At 34.6% G+C, this 16919-nt stretch overlaps 1 protein-coding gene across 1 annotated transcript; it reads left to right on the forward strand.

Moving 5' to 3' along the window:
* Nucleotides 1–2006: 2006 nt before the first annotated feature.
* LOC124937551 (callose synthase 5-like) lies at nt 2007–15958 on the forward strand. The gene is made up of 42 exons (XM_047477832.1): nt 2007–2193; nt 2274–2374; nt 4177–4292; nt 4375–4462; nt 4575–4685; nt 4774–4902; nt 4983–5075; nt 5342–5433; nt 5532–5658; nt 5753–5890; nt 5963–6039; nt 6133–6211; nt 6356–6481; nt 6566–6680; nt 7388–7722; nt 8264–8316; nt 8412–8472; nt 8556–8637; nt 8717–8766; nt 8935–9021; nt 9334–9453; nt 9543–9637; nt 9729–9813; nt 9882–10042; nt 10395–10518; nt 10601–10695; nt 10800–10908; nt 10986–11137; nt 11700–11809; nt 11904–12029; nt 12096–12164; nt 12452–12641; nt 12740–12851; nt 12943–13062; nt 13142–13257; nt 13356–13439; nt 13699–13811; nt 13877–14106; nt 14363–15157; nt 15241–15291; nt 15382–15567; nt 15649–15958. The coding sequence occupies exons 1-42, from the start codon at nt 2007–2009 to the stop codon at nt 15871–15873; spliced, it is 5715 nt and encodes a 1904-aa protein (XP_047333788.1). The 3' UTR covers nt 15874–15958.
* Nucleotides 15959–16919: the final 961 nt, after the last annotated feature.

Consider the following 16919-nt stretch of genomic DNA (forward strand, 5'->3'; position numbering starts at 1 on the left):
TAAAAAAATATTTTAAGTTAAAGTGATCTTAATAATCATTCGCATGTTTGAAAATACTTGAACCTACATTAAAATTGAATTTGAACGGATAAACAAAATTAATTTTGTTTATATATACATAATTAAAATATATTGCACTTCTCGATCTAGACGTGGACCAATGTGCCATAAAAAAAAAAAAGATATTCATTGGTATTTGATAGTTTATAAACCAATAAGGTTGTCCCAACTTAACCGAAATTTCAATACTTGGCATATTTTTTAAATTAATAATCCCCTCTTTAATTTAGATTTTATTCCATCAAAATTAGGTACAAAAGTGACCCACTAATTATAATAGCACGCCTTATCATCACAGTTTTAGGTATCTATCCATAAATTAATTATATATATGTTAAAGATAAAATTAATAAATTGCAGATATATCCACTATCTATAATTTATATTTGACTTAAAAGATAAAAATTGTCATTTGGGTTTCAAAAAAGGGTCATTATTTTCTTATAGTTTAAAAAATATAATCCAGTTGGTATACATATTCCTCATACTTAATTATTCACAATATCCAATCCATCTAATTCACTTATAGATAATCAGCCTCTAACCCAATAATTATTTTCTATTAAATTATTAACGCAATTAATTAGTTGTCAAATAATTAAGATATGACGCATATTCCACCTTAATATATATGTATGTCATTACTTGTATTTTTTCGTGTCCAACTTTTAAAGTGGAATCATTATATTTCATTGATATTATATTTTATTGAACAATACAAAATAGGGATAGAAGTCCAATTGTATTTGAGGATATAAAATTTTCTTTTACAAGACTTAGTGATTGTGTGAATAATTTGAATGACAACTTTCAGTCAAAATTGAATAAAAAATACCATTTTTTTCTGCAACTTGATATAACAATTTACTACTATTTGCAACAAAAGCAAACTTAGATTTGCATCGCCAAGAATTCCATTGTTAATTATGTTATCCGCCTCCATATTTTATAACAAAGTTTGAGAAATGAAGCAATCTTGTAGTCAACTCCGATATTGATCCTTAACTCGATATTTTGTTTCGGTCATTTATTTAGTCATTTATTTGTTAAAACGAACTGTAAAATTGATGAAAGAATATTATAAATAAGTCAAACAAAAGAACTCTTTATTACAAAATTTACAACAATTTTTCTTTGGAAAAAAATGTTTGACACTAGAATATATACATTAGGGTGACACTTAAAATTCCAACCAATATTTTGTTTACTAAGAAAAAAATAATTTAAATGGAAAATGGGCTTGGGCTTGATATTCACCATGCTTCTCTTGGCCCATGGTTGAAAGGGTATAGAAGTCAAGTCTACATCTGCTTGGGCTTTTGTAAATCTCCAGTGTCAATATAAATTATAAACAAAAATTTATTAACAGGTCGAGTTTTTGAATTGTTTGAATTTTTAATTTGTTAAATTATTATTATTATATTTTTTAAATATTTAATATTTAAAATTTATAAAAAAGAAATAAAAATATTTTAATATTCTAAATAAATAATGAATTAACTAATTAAACATTAAAATAATAATAATAATGTCATAATAACCCACTTTAACCGACCTCTTCATTATATGCGTCTAAATAAAAAAAAAAAAACAGTTATTTACCCTGTACAGCTGTTGTACCTGATCTATATAGTGTGAAGAGGGATTTAACAGAAAAGAAAAGTCAGTTTTCTCCCTTCCTCTAACTACTTACAGCTGTCTCTCTTCGTCTCCACTCAAGCTACTTTCATCTCCTTCCCGCGCGCGCTTCTCTTTCAACAAAACTCTCTCTCGCTCGCCAACAAATTCAATTGCATCAACAACAACAATCATCTCATTCCAATTCTGATCAGATATATTGATTCAATACATCAAATTACGACCGCCTAAGGTTACTCGTATATACATTTCTCCTTTCAGGCGGCGTCACCGGCCTTTGCCAGGAGGAGGAGGAGGAGGAGGAGATCATGTCAGCTCACGAGTCTTCCGGCCAGCCGCCTATGCTCTCCAGGCGTCCGTCTCGGAGTGCTGCCACTACCTTCTCTATGGAGGTGTTTGACAATGAGGTGGTTCCTGCATCTCTCAACACCATCGCTCCTATCCTACGTGTAGCTACTGAACTCCAGATCGAGCGTCCTCGAGTAGCATATCTATGTACGCATTATTATTATCATTATTAATTTTATAGATTCAATTTCACTTATTCCTTTCTTTCTTTCTTTCTATCTTCCAAGGTCGATTCTATGCATTCGAGAAAGCACACAGGTTGGATCCTAGCTCGACAGGACGAGGCGTCAGACAATTCAAGACGCTGCTTCTCCAGCGATTAGAGCGGGTACGTAACATAATCTTCTTCTTCTTCCTTGCTCACACACACTTTCCGTTACATATATAAATATATACTGGAAGCCAACAATTCTTAGATGCAACCGGTGCATGTGATCAGAACATTTTCTGAATCCAATGCCCTAGGGTTTATATACATTAGTTCTAATTAAACCATTATATCACTAAATTAGGAATTCCTTAGGCCCTGTAAGAACCGAAAATTGTAAATTTTGATTATTTTACTATTTTATGACTTATAATTAAATTAGAGTAACTAACTATTTGCAACGACAATTTAAAACACACTTATCACGTATTTAAATATTATTTAAGTACTTAAAAAAGGAAAAAATTATAATCCCTGTCCATACATTATCATCGGACCATTTAATTTGAATTGGTATTTTATGTATAATAATAATAATTAATATTTAATAAGTCATGGTATTTTATGTATAATAATAATTAATATTTAATAAGTCATTTACCCTATAAAATTGATATCTTTGGAAACAATTACATTTTCTTCTATAGACCATTTCCAACCCGCAAATCTATTTTCAAACCCAAAATGCAGTAAACGTTACATCAAACAGTAATTCATCTCTAACTCAAAAACTCATTTCCAAACCTAAAAGAATATTCTTACAATATTCCTTTCTTACACAAACTTTTTAACCTTATTAATATTATCTATATATTTATCAACTTTACATATTAAATCTATTTTTTTTATTCATTCAATAAAATTAAAATAAAATTAATTATATATCACTACTTTATAATAAATCAATAATATATTTAAATAAACGAACATATTATATAATAACAAACACTTATACACATAAATATAAAATAAATTAGATAAAATTTAAGTATAATAAATTTAATGATTTAATTATACATTTAGAAAAAATATAATTTTGTATCTTAAGAGTAAAAACACATAAATTAAATAATTAAAATTAAAAATAAAAAATAAAAAATGTGAGGGCATTTTTTAAAAATGGTCAAAAATGGTGATAATGAACCGTCCAAACGCAAATAGTCTGAACTGAACTGAAGAGAGAAGGTCTGAACTGAAGAGAGAAGGTTGATACGCATTATAGGTTTTTTTTGCCGGTGGGTCGAGGAGTTATGCGTGCCGGTTGGAGTTGGTCTTACTAGTTTAATTCATGTGTTTTTAGCTTAAGACAAATGAATCTAAATTTCCTAAGTTGAGTTCACTTAAAGTATAAAATATTATTATTTCTCAAGAAAATAATCTGTTTTTACTTTCTTTCTGTTTTTCATTTTATATATATTTATTAATTATCATATTTATTTTTGGATAAAAAATTTACTATAAATAATATTTTAAGGTTCAAATTCTTACTTAAAATATTTTAAATTGAATTAAAATAAGATTAAAATGAAATTATTTAAATTTTAAAAAAACAAAAAAATAAATTCAAAAGTACAAAGAGTTTTGTGTATGAAATTTTTTTTCCAATTTGGATTATGGTTTATAAAAACAATAATAATGTTGAATTATGCTTAATTTAGTTAATAAATGAACATGCATATTGTTCATTAAATTTCTCTTGTTAATGAAATTGTTATCATATGTTTATATTAGTTATGATAAGTTATCATCAATTATCTAAATTCTTAGGTTGATTTGCACCTTGTGTGAAAAAGAAAGATTTTTAGAAAATGAAGAATCTTGGTTTATATTAATTGTGGGATGGAATAACAAATGAAGAAGTTAACAATGTTTACAATAGAAAGTGATTCAAGGTTTTTCTGTTTGTGGTTGGATTGATTCAGGACGATGCGCCAAGTTTGGCAGCCCGAGTGAAGAAAACCGATGCACGAGAAATTGAGAGCTTCTATCAGCAATATTACGAACGTTATGTCAGATCACTTGATCAAGGAGCCGATAGGTAAGTACCAAGGGTGAACAATCAAGTTGTCTCTCTCCGCTCTTGGGGTAAATTAACTGCTTGCTATCTTCTTTTCTAACAGAGCTGTACTCGGAAAAGCTTACCAGACAGCTGGAGTTCTTTTTGAAGTTCTCTGCGGGATCGAAAAAGTTGAAGAAGTTGCTCCTGAGGTCTGTTCATCGTCATCATACTTCTGGTTTCCCAAATTTAAGAAGTTAATGATTAGAGAGAATTAATATTAATAGAAAATCTTATCATAATAGTCTTATTTTGTGCGAGCAGATTATCGCTTCTGCAAAAGATGTTCAGGCTAAAAAGGAGATTTATACTCCATACAACATTCTTCCCCTTGATTCTGCTGGAGGATCACAGTCCATTATGCAGCTCGAAGAGGTATGGGAGTCACGCAAAATATGTCTGTACAATGCGAATGTTTCTTTTTATACGTATTTCTCTTTTTCTCCATCCCTTTTCATGACAGGTTAAGGCTTCTGTGGGTGCACTAAGGAACATTCGTGGCTTGCACTGGCCATCCTCATTTGAGCAGCAGAGACAGAAAGCTGGAGATTTGGATCTTCTAGACTGGCTAAGGGCCATGTTTGGCTTTCAAGTATGCAATATTATCCCATATAATACTTTTATATGAGTTATACGAGATCGTTTTATCTCCTTTTCATCATATCTCTACAGAGAGATAGTGTCAGGAACCAGAGGGAACATTTGATCCTGCTTCTTTCCAACGTCCATATAAGGCTTCACCCCAGGCCTGAGCCTCTTAATAAGGCATGAATGTTATCTCCTCTTAAATATTTACTACTATATGACAATTGACAACATTATTCAGGCTACTATAACTTATATTGCATTATATATCCTAAATGACTTGCACCTTTATTCCCAATCATTGGGTTTTCTTGTAAGCAGTGGTTAGTTATCTCATCTATATCTTCTTCATTGTCTCTGTATTAACATGGTATATTGCTCTAATAATCTTAACCATGTTCTACATAATATTCCTTGATGATGACTCCAAATTTTCTCTTCACCAGCTTGATGATCGAGCAGTTGATGCAGTCATGAACAAGCTTTTTAGGAACTACAAAACATGGTGCAAGTTTTTGGGCAAAAAACACAGCTTAAGGTAACCCAAATATCACATTATATCTTAACGGACTTGTCACATTAACCTCTCTCTATTTCATACTCTTGCTTATATTTTTGAAATCATATCGACCATAGGCTCCCTCAAAGTCAACAAGATGCACAACAGAGAAAGATTCTATATATGGGTCTCTATCTCCTTATATGGGGCGAAGCTGCTAATATCCGGTTCATGCCAGAATGCCTATGCTATATTTTTCATAATGTCAGTATTCTTTCATTCACCATATTTGCCTTCTTCATGTTTTGTCAACCTCTTCTATATTTGAAAGATGTTTAATGTCCTATTGCAACTTCAGATGGCATATGAACTTCATGGTTTACTCGCCGGAAATGTTAGTATTGTCACTGGTGAAAACATCAAGCCATCTTATGGTGGAGATGATGAGTCCTTTCTGCGCAAGGTGGTAACGCCTATTTATCGTGTGATCGAGCGGGTAATACTCCACATTGACCGATGCTTCTTGGTTCCCTTTCACATAAATCTGATTCCCCTTATGATACTGTAGGAGTCGATGAAGTGTGCAAATGGGAAAGCTCCTCACTCATCTTGGAGTAACTATGATGATCTGAACGAGTATTTCTGGTATAGAACAGTCCCTTTTGGAGAAGTTGATACTAATGTGTAGCTTCCTCAAAATTTCCCCTCAAAAGCATGATTCTAAATTATAATGTCCAGGTCAAGTGATTGCTTCTCTTTGGGTTGGCCTATGCGTGATGACGGTGATTTTTTCAAATCCACTCGTGACTTGGTGCAGGTACTATGATTAGAATATGTCAGCATGTCACAGGATTTGATCTTTTGTATCTCATGAGGAGACAATAGTATTATGAGAACTGAAAAGATTATCTTATTGTGACATCTTATTAATGGGAAGATCGGCTTGAATGCTTTGTTCCAGGGTAGACAAGGCACACCAATCAAAGCTGGAACCACTGGAAAATCATATTTTGTTGAGACCAGAACATTTTGGCATACTTTCCGTAGTTTTGATCGTTTCTGGACCTTTTATATAATGGCTTTACAGGTACTTATGAAACCACATTCCAAAATAACGTCTTAGCATATTTTTTGTTTGTCAAAGTTTCATTACTCCAATTTTCTTCTACAGGTTATGATCATTCTTGCATGGAAAGATGTTTCTCTTGCAAACATTTTTCAGAAGGATATTCTCCATCGCATTTCTAGTGTGTTTATCACTGCAGCTTTTCTTCGGTTACTTCAAGGTAAGTAATTCGATATTGCAATGACCAATCAAAATTATAAGTACTGGGACATAGTCACTTTTTACTTTGTAAAATGAGAATTGTAATTGTCAACATAATTTACTACTTATTCAAGAGAATAATTGAAAATAAACCTATAGATAAAGATGTCTTATATTGGGATCTGGAATGAGAAGGAATACAAATTCCTTTTACTATTAACACTGATTATTTCTTGGCTTTACAACTTTTTCATGACCTTTCTAGTCTTTGTTTTATAACTAGAAAGTACACAACTTCAAAATAAAGCGGTTTATATAAAAATTATAGACCTTTTAGAAATGTGATCATTCAATATCCCTGTTATTTATCCTCTTTGAGCAGTTGGTCAAACGCCATATTTTAGTACTAACTTTACAAGTCAATCCACATCTAATACAATACTGAGCCTCCCATGCTTTTATGGGGAAAATGTTTCTATACACTTTGATTAGATGATTTACTGCTTTATTATGATGTTAATTCCATGTTAATTTCTGTGCTTGTTTTTCTCAATTTGAACTAATGCAAGAGAATGTGAATCCTTAAAAGTACTTTACTGCAATTACATTTATGCACCTGCTAAGCTTGTTCCTCTTCTAGTTCTTTTTTGAGTTCCTGGTGTGGGACATTTCTTCCTGTTCAACAACAAAATAAAATTCTCACTATTGTCAGTATTTGTGTATTAGGTATCTTGGACATCGTTTTGAATTTCCCTGGCTATCATAGGTGGAAATTTAGTGATGTGCTGAGAAACATTCTCAAGATAGTTGTTGGTTTAGCATGGAGTATTGTCCTACCTCTATTCTATTCAAGTGCTTTTGGTGACACTCCCAAAAGCATAAGAAATGCATTTGCTTTCCTTGATGGATTGAAGGGTTTTACGTCATTGTACATAATTGCTGTCGCCGTCTATTTGGTTCCAAACTTACTGGCAGCAGCACTGTTTATCTTCCCCATGCTACGACGCTGGATTGAGAACTCAAATTGGCACATAATAAGGTTTCTTCTCTGGTGGTCACAGGTAACTTTTGTGTTCTTTTCCCTGTGTATTGTGGCATAGGAGACAAATATAATCTGTTACTATTTAAAAAAAGATAAATTCATTAAATAAAATGTATACACATTAAGGGGGAAGAAAAGGTCTACATCACTTATAGTTTGAGCGTGGAAAATGGATGATAGTAATCTGGCCATAAGCTTTACAATTTTAGAGAAATTAGAAAACCTTCTAACCTAATAAGAAGGTTAGGAAGTCAGATTGGCTAATGTGTTCTGAGCATAGGCTTGGACGTGATGTTCTAACATGTCACACAATGCATGTTGGTCAAACATGTCCATACATGGGAGGGCTTACGTTCATGTTTGAATTCTGCAACAAAACTCATCCTTTGGAAGATTATTTAGTTTGTTGTTCTAGGCTCCTAAACTGACTAGCTATATTTTTGTAATGGCCAAAATGGGTTTTGAGACCTACATGAAAATGTGACTCGACATTTGTCTAGTTTCCTTCATCCACAAGTGCAAGCTCTACCATCTAGCTGAATTTCATGTTCTTCTTGCAGCCAAGAATTTATGTGGGGAGAGGAATGCACGAGAGTCAATTTGCCCTTCTGAAGTGAGTTTATTATTCCTGTCATTTGGTGGTGGAATAATTCACTCCATTTGTTTCTGCATATTAGTTCAATTGTTTATTTCTGTTACCAATTTCAGGTATACTTTTTTCTGGGTCATACTTCTTTGTTGCAAATTTGCATTTAGCTATTTCTTCCAGGTGATTGCCTCATCTTAAATAATTTTGGTAAGAGATTAATGGCAGTAGGTAGATTTCAGCATTGATCGTCTCTGTCTTTGCAGATACTACCTCTGGTCAAGCCAACAAAAGATATATTGAATATTCATCATGTTCAGTTCACTTGGCATGAGTTTTTTCCAAATGGTATTCATCAACTTCTTGCACTTTCTTAAGATGTAAAGTGAAAAATCATTTCAGGAAAAGTATTTGTCTACCATTGCAGCTAAGCACCATTATGGCGCGATTATGTCACTCTGGGCACCAGTGATGATGGTATGTCCTTTTTCCTTGTGTGAATGGGACTTCCAAAAATTTGATTAATCTTGTATATTGCACATCCGACTTCAACGTTTAATTGGAATTTCCTAGATTTTGATTGATCTTCCCATGCCTCAATGCATAAGAGTGTACTTCATATACTAAAATATATTTCCATTTCAGGTTTACTTCATGGATACTCAAATTTGGTATGCAATATTCTCAACTATCTGTGGAGGTGTGATTGGGGCCTTTGATCATCTTGGAGAGGTCATATTCCTAAAGTTTCATTCTTGTCCTTCTATTATTTGGATAATTGCCTAGGGTACCTGTTTGATTTGCAACAGAGGTCTAGTTTCTCCTATTTACATAATATCTTATGTTGTCTCCTCATGACTACCTTATTGGGCTATATTTTATTAATTGAGCAGAGTGCTTATCTCTTTCGGTTACTTGCAGAGCAGTTTTTTTCTTTCAGCATAGAACCCTTATCAATTGTTATCATAATATATGATGACAAAGGTGAACTAGTTTTAGTAAATGATCCTGTTCTAGTGAATTAAGCTCTTTCTCTTCTCTCAGATTCGAACGCTTGGTATGCTCAGATCAAGATTTCAGTCTTTACCAGGTGCATTCAATGCATATCTGGTGCCTTCTCAGGCTAAGAAAAAAGGATTCTCTTTCGTAAAGCAATATGACAAGGTTCCATCTAATGCTCACTCATGTACATTTATTATCAGAAACTCTTCGAACTCTCTTTGTTGAATTATTCTGTTTCTGTGTATGTTTAGGTCACACCCAACCGAAGGAGTGAAGCAGCCAAATTTGCTCAATTGTGGAATGAAGTAATAGTAAGTTTCCGGGAAGAAGATCTTATTAGTGACGGGTAAGGCCTTCAATCTAATTGGTTTTCTCCTGCTGCTTATCTGGCTCTGCTATAATGTAGCTGAACTGAACCCCTTTTACCTTCATTCCAGGGAGATGGATCTGATGCTAGTTCCATATTCTTCTGATCCTAGCCTTAGCCAAATTCAATGGCCACCCTTTCTTCTTGCTAGCAAGGTCAGTGCACAAAGTAAGATTTTTGGATCTCTTAATTTTCTTGTGTTTCTGACATGCTGGATTTGCAGATCCCCATTGCACTGGATATGGCAGCTCAGTTCAAATCAAAAGATGCTGATCTCTGGAGACGCATCTCTGCAGATGAATACATGAAATGTGCTGTACTTGAATGCTACGAATCATTCAAGGTTGTCTTGAATGCTTTGATCATTGGAGACACTGAGAAAAGGTTGGTTTTCCAATATGAGTTAATTTACCAACACACCCAAAACCAATTTAAGTCAAGAGACAACCTTTTTGGGAGAATGTCCATTCATCTGTTGATGACCTTTTGAATGTCCATTTAATGACCTACAGTTTCTTTGGTGATCAACACAATCATATTGATCCCAGTTTGGCCCAAAGAAACCCAGTACATGTTGGCCAAGTACTCTTATAATAGAAAAAGCTTATGAACTATGACTTGTGATTTTTTCAGAATTTGTATTATAAGTGATCCCATAATGAGTACTAACATCTCGAAAGCGTATCTTGTTTTTCCCTATCATAATGACAATTTATGATCATTTCCTCTGTGACAGGATGATAGGCCTTATCATAAAAGAGGTTGAGAACAATATGGCAAAAAATACACTTCTTACAAACTTCAAAATGGGTGCCTTACCTACATTATGTAACAAGTTTGTGAAGCTTGTGGAAATCTTGGTTAGTCCTCAACGAAGAAAAATAACTAGTCTGTTAACCTCTATTAGTAATTATTTTTATGTCATTCACCTCAATATCACAGAAAGATGGTGATGGAGCCAAACGTGATAGTGTAGTGCTTTTGTTGCTTGACATGTTAGAAGTGGTTACTCGTGACATGATGGTGAATGAGATTCGGTTAGTGCATTACATAGAAGTACTTTGAAGTTCAACATTTACATTGTAAAAGCTCTCTAGAATTGCCATTAGTCTTTGAAAATTTAACTGTACAATATTTTCAGTGAAGTTACGGAACTTGGTCATGGCAGCAAGGATATAGGGAAACCCACTTTTGCCAATAAATCTGCCATTGCATTTCCTCCTGTAGTTACAGCACAGTGGGAAGAGCAGGTATACATAAAAAAAGTTATGCTTCAGAAGCCTATAAGATGTCAAATAAATGTATCATCCTGTTCGCTCTCTTGCAGATAAGACGCCTTTATCTCCTATTGACAGTAAGAGAGTCCTCCATTGAAGTTCCAACCAACCTGGAAGCACGTCGAAGGATATCATTCTTCTCAAACTCATTGTACATGGACATGCCACGTGCACCACGTGTTCGGAATATGCTCTCGTTCAGGTGCTACTAATAGAAATACTGTGATAGTAATATAATATTGTGTTATTACATGTAAACCTCTCTTGCCTAAGAAATTCTGTGATCATTCGTCAGCCTCAAATGCTATGAGTTTCCCACAAACAAAACAATCTACAATATTTTTGTACCTGATATTCTATCTGATCACTTATTTTTTCTCCTGTAAAAGTGCGCACCTTGCATACATAACTCTTTATTAATCCTTACAAGTTGACCTTTTTCAGAAAAGGATATGCTATCTGGCCACATTTTCTTTTATTCTTCTTCTGAATTTGGAAATGGAATTTGGAGATAAACTTACTGATTCTCACCATTTCATTTTATAACATAACTACTAATTAACAGCTGAACATTTTTATCCTATAATCATGTCATTTTACTCTTATCACATTAAGTACTCAAACTTGTCCACAAATCCTTATGCAACATGTTCTTGTAATCTGGTAAGAAGGCTGTTTCCTAAATGTCTAATTTACATTATGGGTACAGTACTATCATGTTTCAACTCTAAAGTGTCCATCATGGTGTAATTTGATATTGGCAGTGTCATGACCCCATACTATAGTGAGGAAACTGTCTATTCAAAAAGTGACCTGGAGATGGATAATGAAGATGGCATATCAATCTTATTCTATCTTCAGAAGATTTTCCCAGGTTGCATAAAAGCTGTAAACTTCCATGATGACAGCCTATATTTGCATCTAACTCTAGTTGTAACTAACTAGTTGACCAAATTATCTTGTTCCAGATGAGTGGAATAATTTTATGGAACGTGTAAATTGTAAATCTGAGAGCGAGGCGTTGGAGAATGATGATACCACCTTGCAGCTACGTCATTGGGTTTCTTTAAGAGGGCAGACTCTCTTCCGAACAGGTACTTCTCCACTCTTCTTCTAAAACTGAATTTGTTTTCATTTTCTGATAATTTCATATACTGCAGTCAGGGGAATGATGTATTACAGGAGGTCCTTGAAACTTCAGGCTTTTCTTGACATGGCTAATGATACAGGTGAGAATAACATTGACACATTTTGCTTGTGATGGAGAGACACATTTTCTCTTCAGGCTAAACTAGTTTGAAGTGCTTTTCCCAAACAAGACATCAGATAAACATAGCAGAAAGCATTTTAATTGTTCTGAAGAACTATTGAGGCGATGACATTTAATTTGAATTGATGAGGATAAATCCACATGCATTACCTTTTTGCTCTCCCCCACAAAAAAGAAAGAAAGAACGTATCCTCACTAGTCAATAGTGATCACCAATGACTAAGCAGACTGTATTCTGATTGTCAGAGATACTGGAAGGCTACAAAGTTGTTGCAGATCCTTCAGAGGCAGACAAGAAGAGCCATAGATCTTTATATGCTCAATTAGATGCTGTGGCTGACATGAAGTTCACTTATGTTGCTACGTGTCAGATATATGGACACCAGAAGAGAAGTGGAGATCGACGTGCTACTGACATTTTGAATTTGCTGGTAAAGTAAGTTTCTCGCCCAATTCAAAAGGAGCTCTCCTCAATTTCTTCATTGCTTGATGTTATCTTATCATTGGATTTTTGGATTTGGTACTTGTATTCAGCAATCCATGTCTCCGAGTAGCATACATTGACGAAGTTGAAGAAAGGGAGGGAGGAAAAGTGCAGAAAGTGTATTACTCTGTATTAGTCAAAGCTATTGAAAATCTTGATCAGGTATATGACCGCCTTTAATACATATTAGACATATGACCATGCTGCTTCATTCTAATCCAAAATAATGTCAACATTATTTTTGTATTGAAAGGAAATCTACCGTATAAAGCTCCCGGGAACAGCAAAACTAGGAGAGGGGAAGCCAGAAAATCAGAACCATGCTATTATTTTTACTCGAGGAGAGGCCCTTCAAACAATTGACATGAATCAGGTTCTTTGTATTTCCATCTATCACTGTTCTTCAAGACTATGTGTAGAAACTAACATTTTTCACCACAATGACTTATTAGGATAACTATTTGGAAGAAGCTTTTAAGATGCGTAACCTACTAGAAGAGTTCAACGAGGATCATGGTGTTCGGGCACCTACCATTCTTGGCGTTCGAGAGCATATATTCACTGGAAGGTGTACATTCTTTGTCTGCCTTGCTTATCACTCACCGACTTGATAAATTAAATGGGAAATTTTAGTTATTGGCATCTCTTATGGAATTTGTGCTGCAGTGTTTCATCTTTAGCATGGTTTATGTCCAACCAAGAAACAAGCTTTGTTACCTTGGGTCAAAGAGTTCTAGCAAGACCTCTAAAGTATGTCTTTATTTCCTGTCTCATGTTTGTGTGATATGTATACTCTTGAAATAAAGAGCACAATATGTTGAATGAAAGTAATAGCTAATGCAAACCTACTTAAAACATATATCACATTCTGTGAAACTGCATAGTTCATATCATTTTGCTTTTCAAATCACGAACTTAACATTTATGTTTCATACTCTGTAGTGTGTTAGTTGTAAGGAAAACCTCTATGACCTTGGGATAAGAATCTTATTCTGATGATTATAACCAGGGTCCGCTTCCACTATGGACATCCAGATGTATTTGACAGAATTTTCCACATTACTCGAGGAGGCATCAGCAAAGCCTCTCGTGGAATCAACCTTAGCGAGGATATCTTTGCTGGTAGGTTTCAGCATGTAATTTTATTCCATATAAAGTGGACCTTCAACATTTAATTTATTTTGTAGGTTTCAATTCAACACTAAGAAGTGGCAACATCACGCACCATGAGTACATCCAAGTTGGAAAAGGAAGAGATGTGGGTCTCAACCAGATCTCACTTTTTGAAGCAAAAGTAGCCTGTGGTAATGGCGAGCAAACTCTCAGCAGGGATATCTATAGATTAGGCCACCGCTTTAACTTCTTCCGCATGCTGTCATTTTATTTCACGACTGTTGGATTTTATGTTAGCTCAATGGTAATGTTCATTTACATCTTTATCACAGTCTTTGATGAAATCTACCAGGATCCTTCACGGCATTGTTATAGAATCTGAAAATGCTTAGCTTTATCTAATTGATTTAGACACAATGAAGATAACACATACAAAATAGATTTATCTGTAGAATATATTTTTGACACATTGTATGAAGAATCTGAAAATAGATTTTTTTTTTCTCTTTCTCTTGCGTTTATTATACCTCAAGACACATCTTCTTTCATTCAATGTGCAGATTGTTGTCCTTACAATGTACGTTTTCTTGTACGGAAGACTATACTTGTGTCTAAGTGGATTGGAGACTGTGATCATGAAATATGCTAGGGCGAAGGGAAGTGATCCTTTGAAAGCGGCCATGACTTCACAGTCCCTTGTTCAACTAGGTCTGTTGATGGCATTGCCTTTGATAATGGAAATGGGATTGGAAAGGGGTTTCAGGACGGCATTGTGCGATATTATAATCATGCAGCTTCAGCTAGCTTCTGTATTCTTTACGTTTTCTCTAGGGGCAAAGGCCCATTATTTTGGGCGCACAATTCTGCATGGTGGGGCTAAGTATAGAGCGACAGGGCGTGGTTTTGTGGTCCGGCATGAGAAGTTTGCAGAGAACTACAGGATGTACTCAAGGAGCCATTTTGTAAAAGCTCTGGAACTCATGGTGCTGCTGATTGTTTATAGAGTTTATGGTGTTATGAATGACGACGTATCTTACGCGTTGCTGAGCGCCTCAATGTGGTTTCTAGTAGGGTCTTGGCTGTTTGCCCCGTTCTTGTTTAACCCTTCTGGATACGAGTGGAAGAAGGTAGTGGACGACTGGGATGACTGGACAAAGTGGATCAACAGCCGTGGAGGCATTGGAGTACCAGCAAACAAGAGCTGGGAATCATGGTGGGAAGAGGAGCAGGAGCACCTGCAATTCACTGGATTTCTTGGAAAGTTTTGGGAGATCATACTCTTCCTCCGTTTCTTTCTGTACCAATATGGAATTGTGTATCATTTGCATGTGTCCAATGGTAACACGAGCCTCGCAGTAAGTAGAAGACATGTTACTTACATACATACATACATCATGGATGCTCTTTTCATGTCTTAACTGACTGACTATACATACAGGTCTATGGTCTATCTTGGCTTGTCATTGTAGCTGTTATGATCCTTTTGAAGGTATGATTGACGATATTGGTTATGGGAAACATAGATAGATAGAGAGTAAAGATTTTAATAGTGTTTTTGGTAACTATTTTACTGGTGCAGATAGTATCAATGGGAAGGAAAGAGTTTAGTGCAGATTTCCAACTGATGTTCAGACTGCTGAAGCTTTCCCTTTTCATTGGTTCGGTGGTTGCTCTTATAATCCTCTTCAGTTTCCTGAGCCTTACAGTGGGAGACATCTTTTGCAGCCTTCTGGCTTTTATGCCTACCGCATGGGCCATCTTGCAGGTTAGTGTACTTAATTAGTTGCTTTTGTATGTGGTGTGTGGTTATCAATTGTAATTGTTGTTGTTTGTTGGATGGACACAGATATCACAGACTTGTAAGCCTGTGGTGAAAGGATTAAAAATGTGGGCTTCAGTTAAGGCTCTAGCAAGAGGGTTCGAATACATGATATTTGTGCCAGTGGCTGTACTGGCTTGGTTCCCCTTTGTCTCGGAATTCCAGACACGTCTGCTCTTCAACCAGGCTTTCAGCCGTGGACTCCAGATTCAGCGTATTCTCTCCGGTAGCAAAAAGAAAAAGAACGATTAGTAACGTAGAGTTGTTGTTGTTTGGATGGATCATGGATGGATGGAGTACTGATTTTGAAATAACACACACCACCAGACATGCATAGAGAGTTGTTGGAATTGAGAAAAAAGAACCAAGAAAATATACTACAACAATAGACAGAAGAGGGAGGGGAGAATGGAGATAGCATTTTATATGACCGAAGGAAGTGTTGGAAGAGACAAAACCGAATGTTTTCAAATAAATCTTCAGTTTTGACCCTGTTTAAAAAAACAGAAGATTTTTTAAGTGTTTGGGAAGGCACAAAACCGAAGGTTTTCAAATAAACCTTCGGTTTTGACCCTTGTTTAAAAAAAAAAACAGAAAATTTTCTAAGTGTTGTGAAGGGACAAAACCGAAGGTTTTCAAATAAACTTTCGGTTTTGATCCTGTTTAAAAAAAACAAAAAATTTTCTAAGTGTTGGGAAGGGACAAAACCGAAGGTTTTCAAATAAACATTCGGTTTTGACCCTTGTTTAAAAGAAAATTTTCTAAATGTTGGGAAGGAACAAAACCGAAGGTTTTCAAATAAACATTCGGTTTTGACCCTGTTTAAAAAAAAACATAAAATTTTCTAAGTGTTTGGGAAGGCACAAAACCGAAGGTTTTCAAATAAACCTTCGGTTTTGACCCTTGTTTAAAAAAAACAGAAAATTTTTTAAGTATTGGGAATGGATAAAATTGAAGGTTTTCAAATAAACCTTCGGTTTTGACCCTATTTAAAAAAACAAAAATTTTTCTAAGTGTTTGGGAAGGCACAAAATCGAAGGTTTTCAAATAAACCTTTGGTTTTAACCCTTTCCAAAAACATTCTGTTTAAGGTTAGGACCGAGAGATTTATTCAAAACTTTCGGGGAAACCCATCAAAACCGAAAATTATACCATTAACTTTCGGTGTTACCACCTCATAATTTGGAAAATTAATTGGTTTTTCACCTACTAATCTAGACTCCAAAATAATTTAATCAAGTGTGTGTTGTTTTTAAAAAATTAAGATTGTGTTTAATGTTAAAATGTTTATGATTGTG

Source organism: Impatiens glandulifera, chromosome 5 (genome assembly GCF_907164915.1).
Source record: "Impatiens glandulifera chromosome 5, dImpGla2.1, whole genome shotgun sequence".
Lineage (NCBI taxonomy): Eukaryota > Viridiplantae > Streptophyta > Magnoliopsida > Ericales > Balsaminaceae > Impatiens > Impatiens glandulifera.